Raw genomic sequence first — 19,097 nt, 5'->3', positions numbered from 1 at the left:
ACCCATTCCAGTGCCTCACCACCCTAAGACATCTAGAAATTAAAAAAATATATATTTCAAAATAAAATAATTGAATTGTGATTTGAAATGGTGATTAATAGTGATTTGTATGCTGATTAAAAATATAAAATTTTGAAAATGTGAAAATAACAGATTCTTCTTTTTTATGAACAATCAATATGACCTTTCAAATCTTTTTGTTGTATCAACTTTGCTCCTCCAAGTTTTCTCAAAGCCTATTTTCTTCTATCTGAACTACACAGGCAATATTACTTTGCCACTTGGTGCAGAAAACTTCAATGAAAGTATATTATCAAACAATGCCATTCACTTGTCTTTATCTTACGTAGTAGCATTTATGGTTTAACTACTTTGGATAAATCAATAGGTAATAGAATTTAATCACCCTGAAGAAGTCAATACATACATATAAAGGAACAAGATAGGTTTGGCTACTGAATAAGTGACAATACGTACATTTTATCTTTTCTGCTGATCAGGTCATCATCATGCTAACCCTCTTACTCTGCTAGGTTTAATTATGATTAGGGATGATTAAGCCTTGCAGAGTCATCACTTCAGAGTTGCAAGCTATTTCTTGGATTCACATGCATTTCGAAACCAGCATGAGTTTGGTAGCACTTTCTGCAGGCCTTTGAACTCTTCTGGTTCTTGGGTTAAGGATTATTTTTCCTCATGTAAACCAAACCTTAAAAAATACACCAAATGATGACGATCCTGTGAATGCCTGGCCAAGGAAAATACAGGGAACAATAAATTCTCCACTGAGACATCTTGGTAAACAGCTCAGGTTCTGCATCTGCATGCGCATGGCATCCTGGCTCCTTCTTGCATCCCCTGCACACACTATGATGCTTCCATCCTGCCGTGCTGCTTCCACCCCAGGACACTTCAGACAAGAACCAAGTTTCACCACCATCAGCTTTCCTGATGCTGCTGCTGACATACATAAATGAGCTTGCCTTAAGCTTAATTATAAAGGCATTATAAGTGTGTTCTGATTATATTACAGTATTTAGCAGCCTGGTCCTATGGAAAGGTAGGATGGTCAGTGTTGTATTCCCACTCAGGACAAAGGGAAGGCATGAAGGCGGTATGATGAAGTTCAAATGGATACTGGCTAAGCAGGCACAAAAAACAGGGAACCTATTTATCTTATTTAACCACTGAGAGAGTTGATGACAGGGTGTGGGTTGCACACATTATCCAGAAAAAGGAGCTGAACAGGACATCCTGCCAACTTTCAACGAAGCCTGCTGGTCTTGTGAGACACTCTATTACCCAGCTATCTCTCAACATTCTTTCACTCCAATGCACGTGACCCAGGTGCTAGCTGCCATCCCGCTTCCGCTTCTGATTTCCAATGGAAAGCAGCAGTTTCCATTCTCAGCCATGTGCTTGTGGCTCTTACCATGTATTACAAACCTACATATTGCTTAAACTTTAGGCCAAGGTGTTTTGAAGCAGTACAATATTCTTGGGGAGGGAAAAATAATGTCTGCTTTAATGTCTTATGGTTGCTAGTAATAGGAATTAAATGGCTGTAATCAGATAAAGATTGAAGTCTGTTGTAAGAAAGGGCCATTTTGGGTTGGGGCAAAGGTCTTTGACATTAGCTATTTCTGCTGCTTTCCAGCAAGAGAAAACAACAGGGCAAGTACAGAGTGATTCTTCCCTCGATATATTCTCCCAGCTTCTGGCAACTTGTCATTTAGCAATTTCCTGAGTCTGAGGCTGCATCCGTACAATTGTGTTTGATCTCCCTCAATGGAGCTTTCTTCAGATTTGTCTTTTTTATTTTTTTTCCCAACCTATTTATAGTTCTGGCATCTGTAACTTGCTGTGACAATTAGCTTCCACAACTTATTCATGTACCATATAAAAAAAAAAAGTCTTGTTTTCTTTGTTTAATATTTTTTCGGTTTGCAGTTCCATTGGGCTCCTTCTAATACTTCCATATCGAAAAAATACAGAATTCCTTATTTATCTTCATGTCATTCACAATTCAAAAATCTTTATCATACTTCCACCAAACTCTTTCTTTTCCAGGTTGAAGGGTCCTGCTGAATTGTTGAAGTTGTTTCTTTCCCTCCCCTCGATATCAAGACTGCTCTTCTTTTTTAATTTTGCTCATTTCTCCTGAAATGAAGTGATCAGAATGGCAACAAATTTTCAGGACAGGTGATATTGTAGATTTTTGAAAAAGACATTGTTCCTTACATCATTGCTAATAATTCTCTGCATTGTACTTAAGATTTCTGTATACGTCTGCATGCAACTAGCTGTTGCTTTCATAGAACAGCCCATGATGACTTCAGGATCTTTCTCTGTCTGATAACACTAATTGTACTGTGACAGCTGTGCACTGATAGGGTTGTGCACCATTTTGCATTTGCTCCCTTGAAATTTCTTCTTTCGCTCTGTCATCTGAAAGGGTTTGTTCACTTGAGTCCTCAATCAGTGGAAAATCAGTACATTTCCCCTAATTGTAGTATAGCCAAAACCCCTGATGTCCATCCACAGAAAACATATGGTATGCAAGACTTGTATGCATTGCACACATTTTTCATAAGCTTTATATAGATTATTTCTAAATATTAGGTCAATGTGGTCAAACAGGCAGCTTCTTGGACCACATCCAAGGTACTAAGTACCTCTGTTTGGCCCACTGCCTTTTCAGAAAAGCCCAGGGAAGAGCTGCCCAGAGACAGGGCACTCTGTTACACAGAGGGAGAGCAGCCCTTTTTGAGGCATTTCATTACTCCTGTCCCAGATACTAATTTTAGGATGCAATGAATCATTCTCAGAAGATCTGTCTTTGTCTGGGAGCCTGAGTGACTTGTTTAAAAGATATATTTATCTTTTAGACTGCTTAAGTTACGTAAATTGGATATTAGCCTCAGATTCCCCCCAAAACCAGCACTATCAGGAGAGAGGGGACCTGGAGTTGTATCTACTTGTGACACCTCCAGCCTGGTACTTACTGCCTGGAACTGGAGACCAGGGAGGAGGATGCTTACGGAAGTGCCAATATTGTGCAATCATGTGGCTAGAAAGTATATGTACAAGATATTTATAGACCCCCTAATTAGCTATGGTATTATGCCATGGAGGCAAGAAGGGCATTTCTGTAATACTGTACAGAAACAAAAGTAAAATCTGTAGTTAAACCATAAATGCTACTACATAAGATGATGACATGACATGGTAACTCTGATAATAAAGTTTGGAAACACAGATTTATGTAGGAAGAAAATTCTGTCCCCTTGAATACCACTCTAGTGCTTCTTTTCTTCCTTAGAAGTAGTCTCTAGGGACTGATATGCTCCCGCACCTCAGAATAGGCTATTACTATTTCCAGTCCACTCCTCCCCTGGATCAGCACTGTAGCACTGTTGGAAAGGAAGATCAAGCAATGCTGTTTACCTGATAATAGCTGTTCCTGAGCCACAGTCGAACCTGAACTCCACGTAACCAGCCACCATGTTAATGGAGAGGAAGTCCTTGCTGTCTGTGTCATAGCTGTACAAAAGGACACCAGTCTCTAAATCTGGACGAAATGTCATCTCAAACTCCATGAAGGAAAGGTAATTCTGTGGTTCCAAGGGCCAGGGTGTACTAGCAAATGACCTTAAGGACTCGTTGAACTGAGGTATGGCCAAGGTGAGTGCTGGAAATCCAGAATACACAAGCAGGTCACTTGAGGCTCATAGGTAAGGAATTGACTCCTGCCAACCAGTGTCAGCTCCCTTTGTTAGGTAACTTAAAGCTAACATTAAGAAAAACAACCAAAAAATTTCATCTTCGAAATTAAAAATACATTTTTTTTATCCTAGCCACCACTGCTTCTATTCTTAATCCCTTCCATTTTCAGGAATGTCCTGGTATTACAAAGCTTTGTGTTCCTTTTCTTTAGTGATCCACCATAGTCTTTTTCAAAATAGCTAGCATGCACACAATGGGGGGTGGTATAAAAATTTCTGCAGCACAGAAAATAATGCTGTATGCATTTGACTCTTTGTATCTCTGTGATTTCAACGGAAAATTGATATTGGGTCGTGCACATTTCAGACTATAAAACTGACACTGGTTTTAGAAGAAAAGTGGGGATTTTTTTAGGGTTAGCGTGCAGCTGTGGAATGGCACATTATTTTAACTCCTGAAAACTAGGTTGAGATGCTCAATTACAGTTAGTTTAAATAAGCAGAGTTTTGAGAATCACTGATTACATAGAGGCTGGATGTAGCTTCAAAGTGAAAGGAGAAGGGGAGGTGTTCACTATGTGATTTTGAAAAGATGAAGTAAAAAATACTCTTTTCTGTTAAGGGAACAGCTGAAGACCTCCTTGGATGTCACTATGTGGAAAACATATTGAACACTAAATAACATGTACAAAGAAATGTAAGCAGCCCAGCATTTCTCACCTTCTTCACAATGATGACCTTTAAATCCAAGAGGGCAAAGGCAAATGTATGAATCTGCTTTGCTCACAGTACAGGTACCACTGTTGATGCAGGACGCCTCATCACAGATGCCACTGCTACACTCACCTAAACACAGAGCCAGAACATTGATTTATCAGAGAAGCTTGTCAAGGAAGATTTATTTGGCTATTGATCATTGCTACTAACCAATACGATTTGCTCTCCTGTTTAAATTCTTTCCCAGTTTGTCAGACTGTGTGCAACTTAGACAAAGTAACTTGATTTTTACCACTTTTTAGTAGCAGACCAGCAAAAAATTAGCCCCTACCAACAAACGATAATGGTAGCTTTCAATTATACCTTCAATTTTTTTTTCTGCTCTTGTTTCAATCTTTAGTTTCTCGTAAAATAGAAATCTGTCTCCATTGTTTACAAGCACTGTGACTTGAACACTTACTTGTTCATTGTAAATTCATGCCATGGAAAGCTTGGAAGGTGTTAATCACCATCATCCAATCTTATTACCTAAAATAAGTTTGTCAGCTATCTTGTCTGCACTAAAAGTGATCCATAGCATCAATGTATGAGCTTTTTAAGAAGCATTTCTACTATTCTGACACATCACCTAAAACAATAAGGACATGATTTCTGCTTGCTAGAATTACACTGAAATTGGTGTAGAACAAATAGCTTACTCATTTAACTCTGGGGTCATCTGGTACAACTCCCTGACAGCACTGACTTATCTTATACTGCACATCTACAAATCTCCTTTCAGGCCCATTTTTCATCATAGAGAGGCAAGGTCTGAGTACAGCAGTCATAACACAGGGTTCCAGGGCTAACCCAAGGAGCATAAGCAAAATATACAAGTTCTGCAGAAGGGAATAAATTTTCCTTCTATGTGGAAGGGGACAATTACCCCTTCAAATGGCCGCCCCACACACAGCCATGGGAGCAGGGGTGTTCGCAATGCTTGTTGAGCCATCTTTTCACCTTCTGGGCTGCATTGTAACAGACATGGTGACTGGGGCAGGATTGGTATTTAGTCTCTGAGATCCTTCACACACCTAAAAGCTGTAACAACACTGACAGAAATATATAGCACCAGCTCTATTTTATAGATGAGGAAACAGAGCCAAGACATGTGGGTAAATAAGGATCTAGATGTACTAGTTTAAGACACAAACAGAAAAACAAGACAATGCTCATCTTTACTGCATCTGCTGTACTGTTAGTCAATGCTGGCAGTATGTTCAAATACATCAAAGTTAGACAGTCTTTGAAAAATAGAAAAGGACAAGGAAGATAATATTAAATGGACAAGTTACAAGCTCACTGGTTTGAGGGACAGCTTAAACTGAAGCAGTCCTTGGTTTAAGGACAGTCTGCTCTCACCATGTCTCAGTTCTCACAGCCTTTGGGCCAGCAAAGGTGACTACACCGAAAAAGGCAAAACACAGGTCTGATGGCTGCATCTGGTTGGCTGCAGTGACAGATAAGGAAGAAAGGAAGGAAGGACGCTTCAGTGGAAGTCCAGCGTCCTGCTGTGCCTGCTTCAAACCACAAGTGCTGCTTTCCCGATCAGCATCTTAGCTTACAGTCTTGTGGGACTTCCGCTGTAGCCAGCAGAGATGGCACAGGGGCAGGATGGACAACTCTCCTCCCCACCCTCAGTTCTGTGATCAATGTACCACAGCACCCCTCATTTATACACTGCGCCAATAGAAAGATACAGCATACTGGCTAGCAAAAAACATCCCTAAACACTAGAAAAGTTCACTTGCAATTTATGTATTTTAAGCTTAACTTATGCAGCATATTTTTTGGAAGTCTCCCCTAGCAGATTTTCATACAAGTGTATGCAGTCACGTAAGGACACTAAGGCTCTATCACTCAGTTTCAAGTCACACATGACAGAATCCAGCATTTATTTTCATTGATGTTGATTGCTAATGCAATAGTATGTGGAGCATTCATGGATGAGAATGAAGCTAGCTGCAACCCAAAAGGCAATAGAGATTAGGGCTCAGAGAACTTCAGCAGGGCTTTCATCTATCTATCTAAATTCCATAGATTCTCACTCGATCGTGAAATTGCTCTCTGCTTCCAAAGTCTTATTCATTTCATCATCTGTTTCTTGGGCCACTCTGTTCTCCCCCTATGTTGCACATAAATTTGGTCATGGTATCTAGAGAATATGGAGCAATTGCTAGGAAGTTTCTCATTAGTCACTTCCTTTGGAATGCCAAATGCACAGCTCTGTAAGAGAAGAAAGCTGACTTTGTGGCTGTAGCATAGCATGGAAAGTTCAGTGATATGGGATTTATTTCCAGCCTTTATGACTTTGGTTTACTCTTACTCTTAAACTGTTTACACTGGGAGGTCATTAAAACAGGATTTTGTTCCCTTATCTTGCTTTTCAAGTGCCCATTACATGCATGAAATAAAGATGAATAAATAAGATACAACTAATTAACTTCCCTACTTGTCCATCTTTTAATCTGTGAAGGGAAGATAGTATTATAATACCACTTCATAAAGCTGTTAGAAGAATTTATTCCATGCTATTTTTAAAACATACTGTGACTCTGGAAATTAAAAAATAATGAAGAGTCAACAGGAAAGCCTATTTACCTCAGCAGTGAAGGGGTTTAATGGGTAAAGCCCTCTGTAATGGCCACAGCACTGCTGTGGGTCTGAAAGATCACTGTTTGCTTTGGACAAGTGCAATGATGTCTTTAGGCAAAACACATTTTGTTGGGTCCACAGTGTTTTAAATACAAACACCATGTACATAATATTGATTTCTGATGACATGATTGTGTCAATCAGAAGCATGAAGAGGCATCCTGAGAGATACTGAAAGAAATACTCATGCAGACATAATTCCATCAGCAAAAGAGTTTCCTGTTTGCCTGTGAGAACAGGTTTTACTATTTATTGTGCTGGATAACAGTGTCCACAAGGGATTTTAGTATACTAAACAGTGATATTTACTTACAAAGAGTGATAAACCCTGCTACTACAGACTCATCAAAACTAGTGTGCAAAGGCACAGAGAAATACCATGCCAAAAACAAAGATTGCACCTTCCATCTCTCAAACCTGGACTCAACTTCAACAGGTGAAAAAGCAACCCTTCTTTTATTGCTGATTGAAGACCCCATACAATTATACTTACCAACATCAGCACCGCTGAGAGCTTTCCCTAATGGCCAGGGTCTCATATCAATTATCTTTCCGTTGATGCTGAGCGACTGAACACAACCCTGGAACCCACGGTTGGTGCCTGTGGCTCTGACCAGCCAATACACACTGGGGGCACCACCAACATAGAAAGGAGTCTGGAATGTAATTTTAGTATATTGGCCCTGAAACAAAAACAGAGCATGACACGATGCAGAACACACATGAGACAGGATAATTAATTAAGCCACACTAAGTATAATCAATATTTTTTTTCTCCACAAAGAATCATGTCAGGGGGGTGTACGTTGCTCACTGTTAGTTCTTTCCATTAGTCATTCCTCCAATCAGTCTACCATTTTAAATGTTACTTTTTGCACCCACATCCATCATGATAACTGGACTATTAAAAGCAGGATAAAAACTTTAAAAATCCCTCTGAGGAGGGATTGTGATCTTGCTTTTGCTGCAATTTCATCCCTTCCTTTTGACAAAATCATTTGTCTTTTAAGCTCTAAGCGCTGCAGGACATAGACTAATGTGATACTGCCTTTTGGACAAAACCCAGCAAGTGCTTAGTGTTGAATAATAATGAAATTACCAAAAAACCAACAGTAAAACCTGTCAAGCAAAAGTCGATAAAATTACAATCAGTAGGCTTCTGCTCACTTTATGACCACTGAATTTACTCCCCATCCTGTTTTGTGTGTGTGTGTTGACCTGTTTATAGAAATGTATACACAAAAGTTTACTAGCACTGCTGCAGTGCACAGAAAGGTACAACAGCAACAATAAAAACCTAACAGAACTTTTTTGACAACTGAGTCAAATTCCATGCTACTGTGGGCAATGGAGTCATGATTCCATCTATTAATTGATCAGAATACATGTCTTTTGCCTTCTACTCAAAGGTTGTTTCAAAACCTCACTGTCCTTTAGAAGAAAACATTCAAGATTCTCACATTTACTCATGGCCAGTTTTTACCAATGTGTCCTTCTAACAGCACTGACCTAAAATCTTTCTGTATTTCTCACTCTAATCCTGCCTCCATAGCATTTATAACAAAAAATTATATAGCCTATATTTTGCCAAGCTAAATAAGCCCAGGTTATTGAGTCTACACATGTGCACTGAACAGTGCACTGCAGAAACATATCAAATGGATCTCAATTTCCTGAAAAAATAATCCAGGTGGAGCCAGTAGCTAAAGAGAATTCAGATGTCCACAGGGTTTCACAGTGGGTATATATCAGGGCAAACAGCTCTCCAGTCTTCCTTCTACTTGCCATCTCCCATCACCTGGGGGTGTTTCTGCCTGCCTTGGTCTGTCAAAGTCCCCTTTTCTTGTAGGCACTCTTTAGACTGTTCAAGTCAAAATGAACTAGGTCAGAAAACAGTACCACTCTGCTGACACTAATCCAGGTCATTCTAACTGAGAAGGGCTGAGGAGTACTTACTGGAGCAACAATACTACAGCAGCAGCAAGTTCTGGTGGAGAGCAGCACCTGGAGCAAATAACTTTTTTACTGCTGTAGCTGCAACTAGAAAAATGTGTGTCCATTGTCAAACTCTTCTTCTAAAATACTTTGTGAACCATAATCCTCCTCCTAGTCATTTGTTGCACCTTTTTTTCTTTGACTTTATCTTCTTTTCTTTGACTTCACCATTTTTTTTCTTTAACTTCACCTTTTTTTTCTTTGACTTTATCTTTCTTGGCTGTGGGTGATCATAGTCCTGCACAGCCAGATGCCTTCTTACCAAAGTGCTGTACAAAAGCTTTAGTCTCTACTGGATGTATCTCACACTTGCCCTTTGCCTGGCCTCATCACACTGGTAACACACCCCAATATGTGACAAGATATTGAAATCCTTTCTTCTGTCATTTCCAGCTGATGACAACTCAATGCATGGCATTTTGTTTTCCCTTCAGGGTAAGTAAGTGCAAACTAATAAGATGTTTGAAGCCACTTTTTCAGGGTCAGGGATAGCATGCTAATAGTGGCTATCAAAGGGAAGAGGAAAAACATCTGAAACAATTTGCAACTGTCTTTTTTTCAGTGTCTTAATTTCAGTTCCATTTTCTGGCCTGCCAACAGATGGGCAAGTCAAGACATCTTCCTCTATTATACTTTATCCTGGCAGCCTCATATGAAACTGTGTGTTTCAGCATATATCAGGACAGAATTCATACCTCCATTACTGTGCTTACGTCTGTGTCCATGGTGCACATGTAATTACACTTCTGTATACAAACCTTGTGTGGCCATATGCATATTGTACATAAATATATAAACATACGCATCTAGTTTTTTTTTAGCTGAGGAAGCAAAACAGCTCTCCGAGGCTTGAAAAAGAAAGTAGTCAGGAACAGCAGCTGTAAAACATGGCAAACTTTTAACTGCAGCTTGTATCTGAGACTAGCAAAGTGTAGCAGAAGGGTGGCAGAGCAAACATGGAGGACAACAAGAAAACTGTGATGGGATTCAGCAGCTGGATATTTATCAATGCGATTTCTAGACTAAGCATGTGGAAGAGTGATCTGTATACTGATCCTGGTTCACTAAATGCCCCCAAAACTGATATAAATACATACCTTAAAAATCTGATCAGACTTCTGCTGGCAAAGAAAAATGTCAACACAATCTTGAGAGAGCCCAAGGTCGATCTGCAGCTGCAGGGTTGCCTACCTGAGATTTTCCTGTCACTGAAGCATCGTTGTCCATCCTGAGCCAGCCATTTGTCCCATCTCTGAATAGTGTGACACTGTGCCAGTTCCCCAGCTTGATTTTGTTTTCACTTGTTATGACTGCAACTCCAGTGCCACAGTTGAATCTGGGAGTGTGAGACAGAGAGGGAAAGGTGACAATCACACATTAACCACACAACTGAAAGTTGGGTTTAGGTTCCAAACATTCTCTTCATTCCTGGGAACCTCTCTGCTTTGTGTTGCATGTTGCAGACCGCATAAAAAATAGAGACCATGTCTATATATGACCTGCTCTAACTTTCAAGTCTCATTATCTGCCTCTCTCCCATGCAGATTTTGCATTCTCTGGCTGCACTAAGTGCATTGCTAAGCTTGCCAGCAGGTGAAACCTGTTTCAAGACAGCGGGTATTACAGTCTGAGTCTCTGCTATGAGTAATATCTCTTGGGAGTTTTTCTAGCTCCCTGGTTAAAGGAAATGCTACATTAATAATGCTACTATTCTATATGAAACTCAGGACTGATTAACAAGGAGACCTCCAGGAGGTGCTATTTTATCAACTGCCATTCAGTGCAGGTGAGTAGAAACACAATTAAAGCACATCACTCGCGTTATTCCCCAATTTCAAAGGGCTCAACCTCCCAAGGAGATCTTCGATATTCTTTCACATGCTTCATATCTATGGGACTGCATGAAATTCCTTCCATTTTCATTTTAAAAACCTGAAACTCTCTTCTAAACAAGGAATGCAAGATGACGTTCCAGGCCCTTTGCTGGCATTAAATCCTTTCTTTTGCTACATTACCTGCAGATTATTTTGCTGTGAAAGAAAAACATTGACTGTGCACAGCTCAATATAGCATCAGCTTAGCAAACACAGTGGCTCATTGGCATTTCTGATAACATAGTGTCCTGGGTTCAGCACAGTGCCCCTGACTAATGCCTTGAAAAATATTTTGCCTTTACACCGAGGTCTGAGTGAAAAGAATTCAACAGGGCATGTGTCCTCTAAAGAATATGAGAGAAAAAAATATTGAAGAACTGTTAAATGAAGTAGCACCATCCATTTTGTGCAGTGTATGGGGCAAAAGTCAAAGACACGGAAGATATTCATTACATATAGCACTCACAGGATGCAGCAATGGGCCCTTCTCTTTACATGAGATTGAGGATGGAGCAGGAGCTTTACCTGAACTGGATGCTACGTCGGATGATGGCCAGTGACATAAAATCACCACGACCATGTTCATTTTCTCCACAGTATAGCAGCAAGCCATCTTCTGATTCAGCCTGCAATCATTGCATCAACATGAAAAGTCAAAGTCCAAGCCTCACAATAACAGAGAAATGCAAGCAGCACTGGGAGACTTTTCTCCAGAAAAGGCACATAATTTTTCAGATAGAGTTTTTAACTTGCAGAATCAGATTTTTTTTTAATCAACTTTGAATCCAGTATTTGAAGAAAAACATTTCCTTAATGCTTAAACCAATTTAAGAACTTCTGTTTACAGTATGATACTATCAGACCTGAAAAGAAGCCTGAAATCATTAAAGGCTGTCAGACATCTCCCATATGATACCCTTGAGCACAAAGTCTAGCAAGGGTGTCCTAGGATGCCTGTTAAGTGTAAACACATCAGACTTACTTCATGTAAATACATACACCTTGCTTCACATGTTCAGTGAGCCTGACACTTTTCAAGACAAACAACCTGTACAAGCACCATTTCTCCATATGTGCGTAGCAGGTGACACAGTGACTTTTTGCAGCCATCCTTCATTTTAAGCTGACAAATTGCCAGGCATGTTAGATCACCATGTGAGGCAATAGACTGCTGCTGCTCTAGTGATGGTCTCATACTTAGGCTGTGAGGCTGGCAAGTCTGCTTTACATGGAAGCGGGAGAGCACCCTCTCTGCAGGCAGCCCTACCAGCTCTGTCCATAATACGCAGACAGCATTAACACAAATCACTGTGGAATGTACCCCACCACTTCAGACAGGTAGTTTAAGTAGTCAGGTATCTTGCAGGTATTAATAGCTAGTGTCCCAGACTTCAGAGGTGGAAAATAATGCCTACTTAAATCCTGCAAAGTAGGAAAGGAACTCTGGATATAGGGCAGTATTTTCCTCAGTACAACAAGATCACATTTTCTTAACTCATATAATCATAGAATAGTTAGGGTTGGAAAGGACCTTAAGATCATCTAGTTCCAACCCCCCTGCCATGGGTAGGGACACCTCACACTAAACCATATCACCCAAGGCTCTGTCCAACCTGGCCTTGAACACCGCCAGAGATGGAGCATTCACAGCTTCCCTGGGCAACCCATTCCAGTGACTCACCACTTTCACAGTAAAGAACTTCCTTTTATCCAATATAAACTTCCCCTGTTTAAGTTTTAACCACTACAGCCCCTAGCAAAGGTCCCTCTCCAGCATCCTTGTCCTTTTTATGTTGAGGACACCAGAACTGCACAATGCAAAGATACTACATGCCACCTCTAAACTATAATTCACAAAAGTTCCAGGTGTACTTCAGCCTATAGTTCATTCACAGGGCTATAACCTTGCCAATGTGCATTGCTGCTAGTCTGCAATATTTACTAGTCCCAGGGATTCTCTCATGCACTGCCTACGAATAATGGATCCAAATATTTTAGCTCAGTTTACCAACTTCATTTGCATTCACTGAAGGTGAAGCAAGATCCCTAGAGATTAAAATGATGTATAGGCTCACCACAATTACCAATTCAGCTATACTAAAGCTAAGTTATTGTTCTGTTGTCGACATAATCAGAACAAGCAAATAAAAAATAAAGCTCCTATGTGAGCTTGGGATTGCTCAAACTTACCCTGAATTCAAGGGTAATTTGAAATGTCTGATAGGAGTTTTTCAGAGGTTCAAAGGTGATATATGAGTAGCCAGAAAACTGAGGATACTGGATAGTAATATCTGAAAAGCAAAGACAGAAGCATGTTCCTTAGCAGTTTTCTCCCACATAGAAATCGATATACATATTTAGCACTAGACAGCACCAGGTGAAAATGGAAAGCAGAGTTCCTCTGGACACAACCATTAGTCTGCAGCAGTCAACAATCAGTTAACCTATTGCCTTATCTTCCCACCACCTTTTACAAGTAATTCCTTCATTCCCAAGGATCTGGTGAACTTGGAAAGATGCAAGATCCTGAGGGCCAAATAGTGCTCAACAGTTCAACTGTTGTGAATGCAGTGGAAATGTCTCTAGATTTCATCCCTGTTATGGAAGAGTGAACTCATCAACTTCATATTTTCTCCTTTTAAGAATTTGTTTAGCAAAGAGAAAACAAAGTAATTTTCTATTCTGCAGGATTATAAAAACATATGTGGGAAATGCGTCCAGACTTTAAACCACATTAGTTACTGCTGCTCCATAGCTGCTGTGCTCAACATCTGCAGAATCCCTGGATGGCTTATAAGAGCCAAGCAGTTTCCAGCACTTCCCTCAAGTCAGCTCAGGGCAGAATCTAAAGGCAGTGATGGGGAGAAGAGTCCCTGCAGGTAGCTCTCCATCCCTGGCTGCAACAGTGGCGCTTCATATTGCTCTTGTCAGCTGGAGTTATCAATCCTTTCTTGTCTTATGTTAGAGTCCCACCCTGGCTTCAGCACAGAAAATCAGAGATATGTCTTACTGTTACGTTTGCAGCTCATTTTCCTAAGAAGCCCTGAGGACAGACATAGTTTCAGACCTTAATTGATTTTTTTTTTGTTTGCAGTGGATCTAAGTCTAATGAGGAAAGAAGGTTGAGGAGTCCTATTCCTCTTTGCTAATTGAATACTGAGTGTGTTTTTATTGTGGATTTGGATCTGGATACAGCTTTCTCAGCTCTCTCAGTGTTTTTGTTTGCAATTCAACCATTTTAAGCTGAAGACAATTGGTGCTATAAACCTGAATGCAACCGCAGCAGACAGCAACTAACACATTCCCTCATCACAAGCAGAACTGACTGGACCAGAGTGCCATGCAGCTGTGTAAAGAAAAGTCTGTTTTCATTCAGATTAATATACCATTTAACAATATTGGCTGCAGCAGAGAATTCAGGACACAGAAATATTGTACATGGTGCTACTGCTTACGAAGGAATAACACGCTCCCTTGTGAAAAATGGTGGGTTTGGACTGACATTAACAAATCCGTTCTACAAGTTGTATATAGTTATGTCAGTTCAAATAAATCCTTCATTATTCATACTTGATCAAGGCCAAAAATCACATCTGCAGCTCTTCCATGTGACTGAGACACAACAGATTGTTTTCAGAATGAGCCCTCTTTACTCTAGCACCAGGAGGAGATCAAACACCTTCAGTGTCTGTATCTCCAGTGCACAGTACTGTGCATCACGAATGTCTAACACAAGCCTGCAGAAGAAATGTGTCTCCAATGCTCTGCTGTGTGTCAGGCTCTTGGTAGATCAATCAGCATGGGGATGAATGGATCAGCTCTTTCTCAGCTGGTGGGACAGCACCACTACAAGCTACAGAACACTTTCTCTGCACAAGCTCTGGCATTCATCTGACCCCTTGGTCATCAAACCAGAAGAAAAGTAACTCCAGGTGGGGAAAAAAACTATCTACCCATGGCCTGGTAAGTGAGCTGCACTGGCTCACCAGATGATCAGCTCAACTTCAGACCCAGCAAAAGGGTGAGGTCAGGTCTGCAGAGGAAGAGGAAGGTGGCAAGGGAAGGAGAAGCAGAATGGTGTCTTTCAGCTCAGCAAGCTCTTACCCCAGCTCAACTGCCCTGCAGAGAGGTAAGAAGATACATTGGCAAATCCTGAGTGGTCATGATTTCTGAACTGAGGAGTTTTGCTCCTCTCTTGCTGAGGGCTGACTGACATGAGTGCTGAGGCTACCACTCCAGCACTTGTGCCCTACAGACCATGAGGAAAGCCTTCTCTGGAACTGTTTTTACAACTGGGGCTCTGTCTCACATCCCTGCTGCAGAATCAGCATCATCCAACTAACCACACTGTAAATGCAGGTGATTCAGGGCTTCAGCTGCAGGAAAAAGGCAAGGGTCAAAGGGGGGTTGAATGTCCCTGCTGAAAGCTCTAGATGCCATGGCTGGATCCTGTTAGCCCTGGGTGCCTAGCGATGTATCTGGCTCCAACACCCTCCCACTCCTAGGTTGGAGAAGGAAGATGAACCTCCCCTGTGCACACTCACACAGGTTCTGCATTCACATTTATTATAGAATAACTTCTTTCACCTTAGGATGTCTAAACTGGATGTGGAAGCTGCTGCTGTCCTCAGGACTTAAGCCCAGCCAGCTATTCCCAAAGCAGACTTTGGTTGGTTCATTGCAAAGCTGCTCCTCGCCCTGGATAAGGGGAAGCCAGCAGCATTGGGCACACAGAAACCTACCTTCTGCACATGTCTCTCCGCCTTTTCCCAAGTTGCAGTGGCAGCGTGAGCCACCCCGGTCATAATCATTGATGCAAAAGCTGTCTGCAAAACAGATGGCCTCATCGCAGGACAGATCAAAGAGGCGTGCAGCAGAATATGTGCTGCCCCTTCTTGAAGCCCGAGCTGTAGTCACCCTTGCTGTGGTTGAGGACCGTGTGGTGGTGGGAGTGGAAGTAGTGGGTTCAGAAGTGGTTGTAAGGACCCGTGACAGGAGCCTGGAGCTAGACCCTGGTGTGACCTTAGTTTCGACTAGAAATTTTCTGTTGCCTCCCTTAATGGCAGGAAGAGGTCTGAGCTGAAAGGAAATAAAGAAGCACAAATTCAGTAACAACTAAAATACTACATGGAAATTAAATTAATACCTTTCAAGATACAGAGCCAAGGCAATAAACTTATCCTCACTTAAGAAAAAGAAATATTATTATATCTGAGCACATAATATCACATGTTAAACTTCCTGACAAGACCTATCTGAGCACATAATATTATGTGCTAAACTTCCTGACAAGACCAGACACTTGAAATATCAAGACTATGAAGAAAAGACAAATAAGAAGCAAAATCTTGAAATTTACCTCTTCTATGTAAATGTCATAATCAGAGTCATCGATTTCAAATCCATCATCATCACCAGTCACTGTATCTGTGATATATCGATGCCCATAGCTTCCACTTCCTAGTTCCTCAGAGCCTAAAAAGACATGACTAGCATATTCAGTTCGCGTATTTTTTTCTCTTTACAGGAAGTCAGATCTTATCACCCTCTGATTTGCCACATGGAAAATGCAAATGTCAGCCTGAAACAGGAGATGCTGTCCTAGTGATATACGTACAACTTAAAGTGAAGACCCTCATTTAGTAATTTTCTAAGTGACTAAACAAATTAAGCAGGCAAAACTGTTTATTTCCTACTGCAAACTGACTTTTATTCATCACTCTTCCAGGACAATGGCTCAACCTTTTTGGTATGGACAGCATTTTAGTAACTGAATTGTTTTTCACAGAATCACAGATTGGTCTGGTTTGGAAGGGACCTTAAAGGTAATCTAGTTACAAGCCCCCTGCCACAGGCAGGGATACCTTCCACTACAGCAGGTTGCTCAAAGCCCCATCCAACCTGGCCTTGAACACTGCCAGGGACGGGGAAGCCACATTAATTTAATTTAAATTACCATAAATTTGAGACTAGCAGGAGGAAAGGGAAAAAGGCCTTTATGCAAAATCAAAGTTTTCAGATCTGACTTTTCCCTTTTATAAATACACAGTCCCATACCTGACCTGTGACCAAATAACTAGAACAGCAATAAAGATGCATCTAGGTAGGGCTTTCCTGACATACTCTTCTTAGGACTCAGACATGAGCATAGGACTCTTATGGTCCTGAAATTAATATCCTAATCCTAGCCTTTTTAGGCTATTTTCTAAAACAATTTTGTACCTTGAAAACAGAAACATGCACAAATATCATGCATTTTTCATGCATAATCTGTTCTGCCTCCCCCTACAGCACTTAACTGTGATGTGAAGGACACTAGGTTGGAAACAGGCCGTTTATACAGTAAGAGGGTCCTCACAGAAAATACCTGTGCTTTTCTGCACTTCACATAGCGATTTCTGCTTAAACAGTGGTTTATGCTTTTCAGCTATTAAACCAAAAATCATGAAGAAAGGTAACATAGGTAACAGCACCGATATCGTTGTGTCATTTTAGCAAGAGTAAGAATAGACAAACATTTGATAACCATTAAAACAATAGAATTTGCACATTTGCTTTTTCCATAAAATATTTTGCAATCACTTAACACCAGCATCAGCAACCCTTACTTTATAAAGCCTCTGTATAAGCGGATCATGTGTGTGTGTTTATTTTAGCAACCACAAGCTGCCTGTGTTTTCTCATAAATCAGTGTGTCCTTCATACTACAACAGAGACAGACAGTCTTGCTGGGCAGTGGCTGTCCATGGAAAGGAGATGTGACAGCCCAGAAAATGCCACTTGATGGTAGTGAGAGCTTCACTACCACCACTGAACAACCCAATGGAGCCAGTGAGTGATGAAGCTAAGGAGGCTCATCAGACTTTCACAGGGAACAGTGTGGGTACAGTGCTGCCAGGCCATTTGAGCCAGTCTAGCCAGGGGCAGCCATCTTTTACCTCAGTGGAGAATAAAGGAAAAACTCACAGACCTGCTTCAGGCAGGAAAGCACTTGTCTAAATCTTTGCGTACTTTTGCTTCTTTGCCATGACTGCAACCCAGAAATCCTGGCAGACAGTTACGAAATCAAGCATATGTGCACCACATACACGTGTGCACTGGCTTGCTAACTGGCTGCCTGCAATACGTTTTGTGGGAGTTACTTATTAATGGACTTACATGTTAGATTGACATATAGAAAAATCAGAGTCAAGTGAGTAGAGGTAATGAGGCATACACACTTGCAACTAAAGCAGCTAGACCAGAAGAGAAAGCGTATAAGCCTTTCCCTCTAACATTTATACCTAATCATCTGTAAATAATGCAATTTAACTGAATATTAAACAGAAGTATTCAGCACAGAGTTCTATCAACTGAACTAAGCAGAGAACTCGTAGCTTTACAACTGGTAATGAGATGAGGCCAACTGAAAAAAACTACATGCAGATTATTTCTGCTAGTGACTGAATGCACAGGCAGAGGATTACTACTGACAAAAAGAGCACATTTATGAACTGATCACGATCCTGCATTCATTTGAATTAATTCCACCATATGGAATAATATCAAAATATGGACAAAATCTCATATTCCTAGTATTCGCTTTATAGTCACTCAGGTTAATCACCATCACAGGATAATTTTACTCTAGGTACGAAGAGTAGAATAGAGTAGAGCAGAGCAGAGCAGAATAGAAGGATCTACAGGATCATCTAGTCCAACTACAAGGTTAGCTTTTTCCAATCATCACTGCATCAGAATCTCATTCTTTGGCAAGAGTGATTTTATATGACGTGCATTTCTATTACAGAATTGCGGTGTGCTCTACCTGAAACACAAGTATGACAAATGCGACTTGCAGTATAGCAGAAATTACATGAAGTAAGCACACCCCAGCACTAACTCAGCCAGGCTTTGCCACCAGATGCAGCAATTTTCAGCTCACTGGAATACTGTTGCTTTTAAGTCAGGTCTGTAATATTACTTATTGCCTTTATATTGTGTGTCTGAAACTATTTTAGAACTAATTCAGTACTTCTAGTGGTTGAAACTGTAGTTTACCTAAAAGTAATAGAAGCCATAAAGTCTGGAAAAAAAAAAGGAAAAAACACAA

At 40.7% G+C, this 19,097-nt stretch overlaps 1 protein-coding gene across 1 annotated transcript in view; it reads right to left on the bottom strand.

The window, feature by feature from the left end:
- Window positions 1-19,097, bottom strand: part of EGFLAM (EGF like, fibronectin type III and laminin G domains) — an 80,235-nt gene that overhangs the window by 20,106 nt on the left and 41,032 nt on the right. Inside the window, exons 8-15 of the mRNA XM_057433266.1 lie at window positions 16,365-16,480; window positions 15,748-16,084; window positions 13,196-13,296; window positions 11,531-11,631; window positions 10,323-10,467; window positions 7,630-7,819; window positions 4,446-4,571; window positions 3,448-3,691 (exon numbers count right to left, since the gene is read on the bottom strand). Of these exons, the coding sequence (XP_057289249.1) occupies window positions 3,448-3,691; window positions 4,446-4,571; window positions 7,630-7,819; window positions 10,323-10,467; window positions 11,531-11,631; window positions 13,196-13,296; window positions 15,748-16,084; window positions 16,365-16,480 (1,360 nt within the window). The remainder of the gene's footprint in view (window positions 1-3,447; window positions 3,692-4,445; window positions 4,572-7,629; window positions 7,820-10,322; window positions 10,468-11,530; window positions 11,632-13,195; window positions 13,297-15,747; window positions 16,085-16,364; window positions 16,481-19,097) is intronic.

This window comes from Pezoporus wallicus, unplaced genomic scaffold, assembly GCF_028554395.1.
Source record: "Pezoporus wallicus isolate ANWC-B61680 ecotype Strahan unplaced genomic scaffold, APGP_CSIRO_Pwel_v1 contig_5601, whole genome shotgun sequence".
NCBI classification, from domain to species: domain Eukaryota; kingdom Metazoa; phylum Chordata; class Aves; order Psittaciformes; family Psittacidae; genus Pezoporus; species Pezoporus wallicus.
This window is presented reverse-complemented; position numbering and strand designations above follow the sequence as displayed.